Raw genomic sequence first — 12733 nt, 5'->3', positions numbered from 1 at the left:
GAGCCCAAAACAATGTTTTCCTCAGGAGGAGTATGCTGAGGTTTGACTTTTTTTTTGTAGGGACGAAAGGGGACTTTTGGCATCTATGCTACAGAAGATGGACTTGAACTGTTGCTGCTTGGAGGCCATGAGATTAGCTGGAACAGCAGGGAAGGGGGAAGATCAGAAGAGGTTTGAAGAGTTTAGGGAGGTATGGCTTAAAGTGGGGGGAGCAAAACTAGCCCAGTTGGGAAGAAGAAACAAAACTAAGTGGGTGGGGAGGAAGGGAAGAGGAAAGGGGACATGGCTGTGTAGTCAGTTACTCTGTACTTGGCACCACTGCCTGCTTCTGGTTCTCTGCTGCCCCTCTGGAAGTCAGGACATTAGTGCTGCACAGTGCTCAGAGAGAAAGTCAGGATTTTCCTTCAGCTGCTGCTGTCGTGCTGAAGGGGCTGAGGGAGGGGGCAACCACTCCTTGCTGCTCAACAATGTCTCCGCCTCATAAGTCCACTCCAAAAAAATAAAAGCACTGTGCCACATGCAAGCAGCTGGAGGGACTGAGACTGGTGCAGGGTGAAGTGAGGCACTGTCTCTCCCTTTCTTTTTCTACCACGGCAACCCCCCCTTCTTCCCTCTCACAGCTGGTCACACTGCTTCCCACAGCATGCCAAGCCACCTCTGGCATGGGGAGGGAGATCCCAGCGATTAACCCTAGGGTATCCTGCATGGCCACTAGATTACCAGGCTTTGGTGCAGGGCACTTTTTCCACCCCACCTTTTATATAGCTGAGTTATAAACCACTGAGAACAGGGGAATGGCACTAGGCCAGTTGCTCTGCTGGAGATCCCAGCTCTCCTTTACCTCCAGGCCCAAGTGCAATGAGCCTGTTGGTCTCAGCTTGCCATCTAGTGGACAACAGCCTACATGGCAATTCACCACACCCAAATCTTTTCTTCCTCTCCATTTTGTGTTTTTCTGGTGGAGAACCCCTCCCACAGCGTTTCAGCCCCTGCCTCCTCTACTGGCCTTTCCTTCCAAACACTGCAAGAGTAACGTGGCATCCAGCTGCTGTAGTCTTAGCAGCAGAGCATCCTGTTGCATGCTTTATGTAAAATTGGCCGAGGTTTGTATAGTCTTTTGCTCTTCTGGTTCTGGAAAGAGCAAGCTCGGAAGCAACCGAGTTCTGTGCTAGGCAGGCTACTTACATTCCTGGGATTGTTAACCATCTCCTCCACCGACAGCCTAACCACACATGCAGGTAAATAAGCGTGTGTGTGACCTGAACAATAAAAGCAGAGCTTTCTCTTTGGGCCAGAACAACAGCTGTATTAGCAGAGAGATGCTGTTTAACAGGGCTGTCAGGAGAGGACACCAGTGGCATGGCTTCGAGGGTTACAAAGGAGTCTGTAGGAGGAGCAGACAGCACAGGCAGAGTCACTTTGGAAAGGTCAGAGTGGATTTTACATACACATGTAGTGGGTTCTTTGAAACAGATTTCAGGGCGGGGCGGGGGGAAATTATGCTTCTGTAGAGCTGCAGGTGGCCCAGCATCTCTGAAAAAATATCAAGCCTTATGTGGTCCCTTTAAGGTGCCTAGTGCTCTCAGCTCCCACTGACTTCACGAAATTTGAGGGCTGTCAGCACCTTGCAGGATCTGGCACCGGCAGAGACCACACACTCACTAACAGATTCCGCGTTTTCTGTGCAGCTCAGCAGTTACAGAACTGAGGCTCTGGGTAAGTCTACACTGTAGTTGGAGGTGTGACCGCAGCTCAGGTAGGCACACCTGCGCTCACTTTAATCCAACGAGTGCGGCTAAAAATAGCAGCAAAGATGCAGCAACACAGATGTTGCAATGGGCTAGGAACATGAGTAAGTAGCCAGAGTTCCAGGTGTGCTGTTCAGCTGATGCTGAAGCCCTTGCCACCACACCTTCCCTGCTACTTTTAGCCACACTAGCTAGATTAAAGGTAGCAGGGCGTGTCTACATGATCTGCAATTACACCTCCGATCGCAGCATAGGCATAACCCTGTATAGATATGAGTGCTCGCATGCATGCCCAGATCAAGCAATTTATCCATGCATTGAAGTGGCATGCTGAGAACTGTTGAAACTCTTTATGCCATTTGGCTATTGACAGTGGATACACCATAATCTCAGGCTGTAGTTATTAGGGGCCAGGTGCACTGGAGCAACTTGAAAAAAAAAATGAACCCAAAATGGGAATCTAATAATCCCAGGAGGTTAAAAGAAAAGTTCAGTATGGGTTAGATTTGAATGGATGGAATAGACTGTGGGCCGCCGTTAGTTCAACCCTAACCACTATTGAGCTGTCTAAAGTTCTTAGCACTAACAAATGGGGCCAGATTTTCCACAAGAGCTCTGTGCCCCTTTAGGAGCCTGAACAAAGCAACCAGAAGTGCTCAGAACACAGCAGATTTAAAAATGTTATTAAGATGATGTTAAAAAAAATATATTGAACAGAGTTTGAGCGTAGAAGTTTCTGGTTGTCAGGGAATAACATACAGATTATCGAGGGTGCAAAGTTTGGTTTAAGATAAGGTGGTATGAGGCATACATAATCTGCAATATCCCCGATTGGGGGTAAAAGGTTGATGGGTCCAAGTACAGACATTGAGATATGAGGGTATGAAGTTCATAAAGTGGCTATGTTCGGGTGTGGATAATAATGAGTGGATATGATGATGAGGATGGATTGACCCTCATTTGGTGAGATTTAATGTTCAGGGAGTTTATGGTTCCAGTTCATATGATCCAACGGAGAAGGTCAATACAATGGGGAGGTTGCCCTTTGGAAAACCTGGCTCTAAAAGTCTATTATTAATTCTCTCCGCGAGTTATCCTAGTGAACTTTTGGAAGATTGTCAGAAGGGGACCAGTGAACCTTTTGATGTTAGCTCATCGCTAGTTTTCATTCATTGCATAATGGATTATTTATTAATTAATAAAGAGTGCCTAGAAGCGTGCTAGGGGCTTCTCAGAATGCAGACACTGTCCTTGCCCACCAAGCTGGCAAACTATACTAAGGAATTAAGCGGAAAGAAAAACAAAAGGGAAAATGGACCAAGAAAGACCAGATTTTGTAACTTCATTTCAGCATGCTATACTAGGAAGCACACAAAACAAAGCCTGGCACTGATTGCCTCAGCATAACCAAGGAGATGGCCTATTTCGGTTTACAGCAATGACAACCAGTTCCAAGAAGTGACTCCTACCCGAAATGATCAATATAAAAAGTATCTCAGTGTGTTTTATTCCGCCCCTCCTTTTTTTTAAAAAAAAGGGCAATTACCATTTACCTACTAAGACCGAGCTGCTCAGATCCTCCTGTACCATATTTTGTCCCCTAGAATTCCAGGATGTTACATTCCCCTTTTAAAAACACAATTTTGTAGCTATAAACTGGTCAAGGCCGTGCAATGAGTTAATACAGCTCAGCCAGGATGTGACTTATGGACTAAGATGCTTTTCTTTGTTGGTTTTAAGAGACAAGGTGGGTGAGGTAATATCTTTTACTGGACCAACTTCTGGTGGTGAGAGAGGCAAGCTTTCAAGTCACGCAGAGCTCTTCTTCAGCTCTGGGAAAGGTACTCTGAGCATCCCAGCACAATGCTAAGCAATATGTTCCACCTGGCATTTTGCTGTGACACCTGGAGTACCTTCCCCAGATCTGAAGAAGAGCTCTGCATGGCTCAAAAGCTTGCCTGCCTCTCTCACCACCAGAAGTCAGTCCACTAAAAGACACTGACTCATCCACCTGGTCTCTCTAATATCCTGCAACCGCACAGCGACAACTATACTAATTTTTCTTGACAAATGCTTTTAACACCTCAAGTTCCAAATGCTTCAGGAAAGTTGTGGCACATTTCAGGAGGTGTTTATGTGAAGATGATCTTTAGGGCTCTGATCACTAGTGTTTTGGAAAGTAGTAACAAGGTAACACTGACCCTATGATCTCTCCTCTGGCTGGCATGCTCAGTGAAGACTTGGCAAGAAAAGCCCAATCTTACTAAACTGCTTATCTTGTTCTGTTCTCTGCCACAAAGCAAACAGCCTAATTTGTGCCTCTTTTAATGCCACAACCGTGTCACCTTTCTGAGTACATACACATTTTATCCTTCACTCAGTCTCCTATAAAGAAGCACTAGCTTTGGCATGTCCCCTCCCCCAATACACACATTTCAATATTTGACTGGGGGGGAGGGGAGACCAATACATTTTAATGCTGAAAAAATTAACGAAAAGCCAGTTTAAATGCTCTGTGTTGAGACTAAGACGTCCCTTGTTTCTAGCCTCCATGAGTGATATAAATCAAGGGAAACTTGTGATTTTTAGTACAACTAATTATACCAGTGAAAGCTAATAGAAAGCTAAAGTCGTCTCTATCTGACTGTTGCTCTTAGCACTGAAGGTATGGTAAATCTTTTCAATTTGTTAAAATACCTTGGCTAATAACTCACATTCCATATTTAGTCCTGGTTAAATAGTAGCACTGCATTGGTTCTTAGTTTTAAAGTAAGTGCAATAAAAAAAATGCAACTCAATCCACTTTAATATCGTTACACACTGGGCTTCTAAATTCGTTCATGGAGTTATATCCAACACTATCTATTTTTTTCTGTGTTGAACCTTTCAAGCAAGAAAAGAGACTGGAAGTGAGATCAGCTTCTTTTCTAGGCCAGTAAAATAAAGTAAGGAAAAAAAAGAATCACAATGCATAGTTCTGGAAGTTTAGGGGTTAAACTTACTTATTGTGCAAAGCAGACTTTGTGAACTAAGCCTAACAACTGACATCCTGGTGTCATAAGACAAAACCACACGCAACAAATTTACAACCCAATTTCCTGTAACTTTAGAGATGTGGAGGAGGTGGACCAAGGACAAGGAATCTGCCTTATCTACCAACTGTGCTTTCACCACTAATGCCTTATGACTGCCATTCTGTACGGTGCTTCAGTAGGTGAGGGTGCCAGTGGTGTACATGGATGGCCAGTTCAAAGTGCTATAAACATACATCAGTCATGCATCTCCAAAGTGATAACCTGCATAGGTAGATGTACTAAACCAGTGTTTTTCAAACCGTGGGTCGCAGCATGTACTGTGCTGGGTCGCCTTGCTCTGGTCAGCACCGCCGACTGGGACCCTTTTCTGACACCGCGTTGTGCCCGGGAAGCGGGCAGCAGGGGGTCCGGCTTCTAGTCAGGGGGGCCATGGGGCTCTGTGTGCTGCCCCCGCCCCGAGCACTGGCTCTACACTCCCATTGGCCGGTTTCCGGCCAATGGGCGCTGGAGGTGCAGGGGGGTGGGCGTGGGTGAGAGTTGCGCAAAGCCGCTTGCGCGCCTCCACCTAGGAGCCGGACCTGTTGCTGGCCACTTCCAGGACACAGCACGGTCTGCAGTGCCAGGACAGGCGGGAAGCCTCTGACTGGGAGCCACCGGAGATAATTCCGTGCCCCAACCCCAGGCCCCATCCTGACACCCCCATCAAGCCAGAGCCCCCTCCTGCACCCCAAACCCTTCATCCCTAGCCCCACCCCAGAGCCTGCACCCCCAGCCCAGAGCCCTGACCCCCCTCCCACACCCCGACCCCCAGCCCTGAGCCCCCCATAACCTCTGCAGAGCCCCTTCCTACACCCCAAATCCTTCATCCCCAGCCCCACTCCAGAGTCTGCATCCCCAGCCCAGAGCCCTGACCCCCTTCCGCATCCCAACCCCCTGCCCCAGCCCTGACCCCCCCCAACCCAAAACCCCTTCCTGCACCCCAAACCCCTCATCCCCAGCTCCGTTGGGACACGGGCATCAAAAATTTTCTTCAACATGGTCCCCAGAAAAAAATAGTTTGAAAACTACTGTACTAAACTAGCAAGCCACCTAAACAGATGGGCATTATGGAGAAGAAAATAAATGTGCAGTGGTCAGTATGAAGGACTGGACTGTTTTTGAACTAGTTCACATAAAACTAGGGCCACCAACAGGAAATCTGGGCTGCTCGGTATTATTTATTATTTTATAGCACCTTTTGTCATGTGTGGCACTTTACAAACAAGTAAGAGACACAGTCACCGACCAGAGGTGCTTATAATCTGTGGCACCGATCCTGTAATCCTAACAGACTGACTCTACCACCTGTGCAAAACCTGATGCAGTCAACAGGACTAAACCTGGGTGAATAGATCTGCGTAAGCAATTGAAGGATCACGGGGCTTATATTTGACAGGTCACAACAAAAAGGTCCAGTGAAGCTGGGGTCGGGAGAGTAGAAGATTACAAGGACGAGAGAAGGACAATTTGTGATCATGTCATGTGTTTTACTGTACATGTCTTGTTCACTCTTTAATTGATTGCGCTATTTTTATGATTGCAGTTAGGAGGAGGAAGCAATATTACCATCTCACTTCTGCAGCAGCCACTGCAGAAACCAGATGGGTCGTAATTTAAAAAAGAGAAAAGACAGCTCATATTGGAGCCAGAGAACTTGATTTGAATTATAGAGGAATATTTTCTTAATATAATTGCTTCCAGCTAGACAAGAAGTGAAGGGAAGGACAGGCTATCATGTACAGGGGTCCCAAAAAGTCGGGGAAAAAAGGAAGGTGGTGGGACGTGCTGGGCTTTTGGCATTATAACATACACCCAGTTGCACTAACCCCATTTCTTTCTGGTGCCTGCCAACTTTCCCTCTATGCAGGAAGCCTTCCTCAGGAGACTGTTCCTGGAAATGAGGAGTCTGTAGCTACAATTAAGCACTGCCCAGAACTCCGTTTTAGTGTCAGAGTTCCATTGCGGGGGCCGGGGGGGGGGGGAGAATCAGTATTTCATTTGTTTGAGTAACTGATCAAACATCACAGTTTCTCCAAGACCTGAAGAGTTTACAGGAATCAGTGAGGAAATGCCATATTTGAATAGTAACCAGGGCACGTACACTTAAGCCTTTTGGTTTTTTGAACCATTGCAACCTGTCCAAAAATAGGTGACCTGACCAAGAACAGCCTCTGCTATGCAACCGCCCCCTAAATTGTCACAACAGGTGTCCAGCCCACTGCATAAGGCATGTTTCACCTTTGCTTACTCACCACTTCTCTAGCACACAGCCAGCAACAGATAAGCAACCACTACAGGCATTGCCCTAATGAATCAGACCCAGGGTCCATCTAAATCAATATCCTGTCTTTCACAACAGCCAGCACCAGATGCTTCAAAGGAAGCTGTGAGAGACCCACAGTGGGCAGATATGGTCTCATCCTGATCTCTAATAGACAGAGACTGACTTAAACCCTGAAGCATGAGGTCAAAAACTCTTCCAAATGTATAGTTATTGATGACAACAATTCCAGATATTTTTTGTTATTCACATAAATGTCCAATTCCTTTGTGAACCTTGCTAAATTCTAAGCCTCAGTGACTTCCTGTGGCAATGGAGACCCACAGTCTAATTCTGCACGTCCTTTTATCAACTTTGAATGTAGCATCTTTTAAATGGTGCACATTCTGAAATGTGAGGGTCACAACCTTAAAATATTGCCCCAAAGTTTAAACAGCACCTGCAGTCATGCAATTCGAGCTTCATCTCAACCACTGCTTTAATCCTTAGATAATAGTTTTCTGCTTCTGTTATGCTCATACAAAGCACACGGGATCTTTTCAGGAGAAGGCAAATACGCAGCATTTATTGAAAATACAACAGTTAGCATATGCTTTACACACACACACACACACACACACACACACACACACAAACACACACACCCCTGCCAGTTGATGTTTATCGTTACCAGTCTGTTGTTGCTCGAGTCGGTCGCGATCCAATGCTCCGAGGCTGTGCAGGACTGAACCCAGAGTTCCATGGCAAAGCACCCCAGCTTTATAGTTGTAAATTCCCATTTGAGTCCATGCATTTTGCAATGTCATCCTGTAATCATTAGTCCTTAAGTTGTGTTATCATTTGATGGTTATTGTCAGGCTTCCCATCGTTATCCTCTATTTGTTGTCTCGCCTTCGGGGGGGGGGGGGGGGCCTGCCTCACCTCTGAGGTCGTCAATGCTGCTAACATGTTTAGCATCAGATACAATGGATGTTTCCTGATTGTCTCCTGGTCTTTCCAAGTCTCTCACTTTTTCTTGACCATCTGGACATTTGTGATGGCTTTCACACCTTATCTTTTCCTGATGCATGCATTCCTCATTCTCACAAACAATCTCTTACAGAAACCTTCAAAGGTATACAGACAGCAGTATTGTATATTCAGCAGAAGACATTGTAAATCAAGCCTTGCTAAATCTTATAACTAAAACAATTCACATTGGGGCTTCAGGCCCTCAACATTCCTCTAATCTCCTTAACATAGATACAATACAATATCCTGTCTCTTACTTACTAAAACCTTAAAACAAAGAAATGTATATTTAACTAGAATGCCTAATTTGTAATACACATAGAAAACCATAGTAGACATTATAACATTAAAACAAAAGGGTGACCATAATCAGTCATAAGGATTGTTCTGGTCTGTCATTCCTTTCTGCTATTTAAAAAGGGTGGCTAGCAGGATGAAATCAAATCATACATTAATTCTCACAGTACAATTATAAAATCCTGCTCCTACACTTCAGGCCTCAGATCCAATTGGTATTTATAGTACATAGGAAATAACTTGGACTGTTTATTACTGTGCTGTAACAGAGCACTAGAATAAAATTACAACAGAAAACCCATGCATTATCAATATTAAAAGTCCTCCACATTCACCAGCAGAAGCGGCATACAAGGGAAACCTCCATCTTCTCCACCACTTGTGAAACCCATTTGCTGTGCTCCTTTGGCAAAGCAGGAGTAAACACAATCACAAGACATGGGCTGCTGAAGGGGGGGGGAGGGGGTAGCACTATGACTCTTACTGGAACACTGTAAAGCCCCCTGAGAACAGCAGGCCGCAGAAAACCCTGCAAATCACACACTGTATATGTTCTTCCTTAGATCGTGTTGCTGTGATTTCCTGTTAACACAACACAGCAGCACAGGAGCCTGTTGGTGCTAGTTTAGCCTATGTTCCACAGGAGCAAAGGTAGCCAGAGCCCTCCAGCCATCCAAGCACAGGAGATAGAGTATTACCTCAATATTTAACCAGAGTATTAAAGGATTCTCATGCCAGAACCAGAGAGCTGCCCCACAGATACAGTGCTCTTGGAGGTTGGCAAGTGCAGCGTGACACACTGCTTCACAGCAGACAATTGGGCCACAAAAAGAGCCCTGTCCCGTCTTACCGGTTCCCGGCCATCCATAGCCTCCATCCAAAGCTTTCGGTCCTCTTCAGAAAGTGCTTGCATGGTGATCACACCAGGCCTGTGGAGAAGAAAAAAAACACTGCAGTAAAAAAAAGAGGGGGGAAAAAAAATCAGTCTCGTCAGGTAGACCAGACAGAAAGAGAATAAGATTCAAGAAGATACCGTCTGTGCTCCAGACCTGGACTTTGAAACAAATGAAATTAAGCCTCAAGGCATCCACCAATGTTTTACAGGAGAACCAATATAATACTGGAATAGGGCATTTGACAACAAAGTCTTCTCTCTCGTAGCCTGGTACAACTCTATTGACTTCAGTGGTACTGCTCTGGTGTAACTGATAGCAGAGCATGGGCCGTGGAGTTTATTGAAGGTATCCAAAAAACAATGAGCAAGCAGGTTACAATAATGAATCCAAGGACATTAAGGGCTCACAATAACCTGGACATGAACACCAGACAACATAACAGTAGCTTCACTGGAATGAGGCTTCAGTGATATTTGCATCCTGAATTCTGAGGTATGAACACCTCCACAAACTGCCATAGCTGCAAATTGCTACTGATAGTCCCATTTTATTCAGTACAGTCAACCAGTAGGTTTCAATGGAGATTCATCCCTCCACCACACCCAAACAACAAAGGGAAATGCTGATCACTTAAGAACTGTTACTCCTCCCCACATTGGAGGAGGCGGAGGTGAAAGAAGATTTTGTATACTGCTTAATATAAATCCTGATGAGATTGCTGGCATTCAACCAGACAGGATCTGCCAGTAACTCATGTAAACAACTATCAACAAGGGCCTACCTGGGCATTCCTCATTTATCCAGAAACTTTTCCATTCTGTACCCCAGTTGCCACTGTTGCACCTCAAGTATTGGATTTTTTTAAGTACAATCCAAGTTAAGCTTTTGTCACTTGGGTTCATAAAATCTTTGAACAACATGAAAAGCAGAAAATTCAAACCTCTTATTGCCTTTATACTTGGGAATATACATATTTTCTATTCACTGTCCTGCAAAACACCCTGTTTTCCTCACGGCTTGTTTTCTCTTCTCATGGCTTACTATTCTTTCCCTATTCACATCCACTTTACAAGTAGCTCTTTCCCCATTTAATCTGGACACAACCATACCCCAAGGCTGTAGTGTCTGATGACAGCTCTGTGCTGAGACTGATAAAACACCACTCAAAGCAATCGAATAAGCAGCTTGAATGGTGCAAATATCGTTAAGAACCCTAAGAAGGAAAACACCTCAGATATAGTGCTTAATACCGCATGACAGCCTTATGCCTCCCATAGCTGGGATCCAGTTCTAAGCCACTTTCACAAACGTTATAGAGAATTTACATCCTGGGACATATAAGCACTATAAATAGCAGCTAGCTTTTCTGTAACACTTTTTTCCTGCAGATCTGAAATTGCTTTACAAACAAGGGGCTCATTGACCTCATTTTAGAGATTGGGAAACACACAGGTGAACTGATCTGCCCATGGCATGTGCAGTAACCCTCACCCTGGCACTAGCTAGCTGGCCTGTCCTGGGGAGAGAGATGGCCCAGGACAGGGCAGCTTGAGCTAGGAAGGGGGTTCAGAATCTACGCGAAGGAGCAGTTGGAAAAGCTCTTAGAGAAAGAGAAAAGTCAAGATGCTGAGCTAGCAGATGAACCGGAGGCTGGGTAGGAGGTGAGGTGATAAAATATAAGAACAGGAGAATAAAAGTAGGGGACTGGGAAGTGAGAAGGAGAAAAGAAAGAACATAGGAAAGGTTTCAGGTCAGGGGAAGCAGAAAATTAAAAAAAAAAAAAAAGACGACGACCTGGGTATGTGAGCAGGCACTATTAGGGAAGGGAAACAGCGGGAAATAAAATCTACAGCTCTACCAGAGAAAGAGTATCAAGGGGGAAAAAACTGAAAGGAAATATATTTGGTGAAAAAGAGAATTGATCAAAAAGCTGTGTTCGATGAAACAGAACCGGAAAACGGTAAACAAGAAGCCTAAAATACATGAACCGAGAGAATGACTGTTTAAATGTTTACTGACAGAATACTGTTCAAAGGTGCCTGATGGACCAGGGAGGGCCCACTGGGTAAAGAAACCCCGCTTGTGAGTAAACTCAGTGAAAAGAGGTACAGACACAAGAACATCGAATCTAAGGGAGCACTTCAAGCCAAAGAAACACAAAGAAGCAAAGATTTACAACCAAGGAGAGGGAAAGTTAAATATTCTCTGAAACGATACAGTATATTGTTAAGTTATCTCTTTTGTTGTGGTTAACAACAATGCATTTGGTACTAACTGCCCAGAATGTACAAGCTCACAAAAGGTTAATGAGTTGGTAAGCTATAGTTTATTGTTACAAGTAGTAAGTTTGGTAATGTTCTATATTATTTATTCTCCTTATAAATTTCTAAAAATTTAAAATTATCCCCTTTGTCTTGGTTTGCCTCTACCTCTCCTCACAGGCAGCATAGCCTAGCTTAGCGGGTCCCTACACAAGGGGCAGGCTGGGAATAGAATCAGGTCTGCAGATACTCGGTCCAGTGCTCTATCCACTGGACCACACTGCCTTTGTAATACCTAAATCTTTTTTTTTTTTTTTTTAAAGACTACCTGCTCTCTTTGTAGGGTTGAAACATGGTTTGTTAACACTGTGCACAAAAAGCATGAGGATCCTCAATACAATTGACAACATATAGCATGCCCAAGAACTTGGATGAAATTCTGCATTAGAGGAAGCAACATATGAAGTGTGCTGCCAAGACCACGGCAGGGCAAAGGGATTTGTGGGAGTGTATCGTGAAGGTTTATTTAAACAGGATACAATTTAATGATTTGGTTTTTAATTTGATCCTACAAATCCCAATTTATCCTTCTGTAATCAGCGACTGCAAACAAATCTGAGATAGCCCCAGTCACTGTCAACTTTGTAAGTCTATATTAATATCCCACTATAGTGAATTGAGGTTTCCAAAAGAACATCAGTGAAGCCAAATCACATGCGCCTCATTGGGATTCAAAACAAGTAAACACGGAGTCTAACTACTGTGCTGCTTTCATAAAACCAGGTTATGGGGAACATGTTTCATTCTGAATCTGATGTTTGAGATAGTGTATAGGGTGTTGTTGTTTTTCCCCCTGACAAGTTATTTTCAGTCCCTTTATTATTACAGCTCACTTTTTATGACTGAAATGTATAGCTTCCCTGATAACAGGGAAAATACAACCACGCAATGGTAGGAGGCTCGGTGAGGAGATTGAATGCATTCGGAAAAATATGTCGGAACTCTCCTTGTAGGAATATTTGGGTGACGTCACTCACCAAAAGCATTTAACTGGAGAACTTCTGACATTCATGTTTGTATACATGGCAAGTGCTCCAGCCCCAGAACTGCAGCAAAATTCAACATGAAGGATCACTGCTTTCTGTAGCGAAATACAGCGGGTGCG

The 12733-nt window shown here is 44.5% G+C and overlaps 1 protein-coding gene across 2 annotated transcripts in view; it reads right to left on the bottom strand.

Moving 5' to 3' along the window:
* The window catches only part of ARHGAP26 (Rho GTPase activating protein 26), a 304706-nt gene that overhangs the window by 173404 nt on the left and 118569 nt on the right, over positions 1 to 12733 (bottom strand). For both annotated transcript variants that reach the window (XM_034778903.1, XM_034778904.1), the window contains exon 11: positions 9262 to 9340. In XM_034778903.1, the coding sequence (XP_034634794.1) occupies positions 9262 to 9340 (79 nt within the window). The remainder of the gene's footprint in view (positions 1 to 9261; positions 9341 to 12733) is intronic.

The sequence above is a fragment of the Trachemys scripta genome, chromosome 8 (genome assembly GCF_013100865.1).
Source record: "Trachemys scripta elegans isolate TJP31775 chromosome 8, CAS_Tse_1.0, whole genome shotgun sequence".
In the NCBI taxonomy this organism is placed as follows: domain Eukaryota; kingdom Metazoa; phylum Chordata; order Testudines; family Emydidae; genus Trachemys; species Trachemys scripta.
Note: the sequence above shows the minus strand (reverse complement) of the source record. Positions and strands in the feature narration are given on the sequence as shown.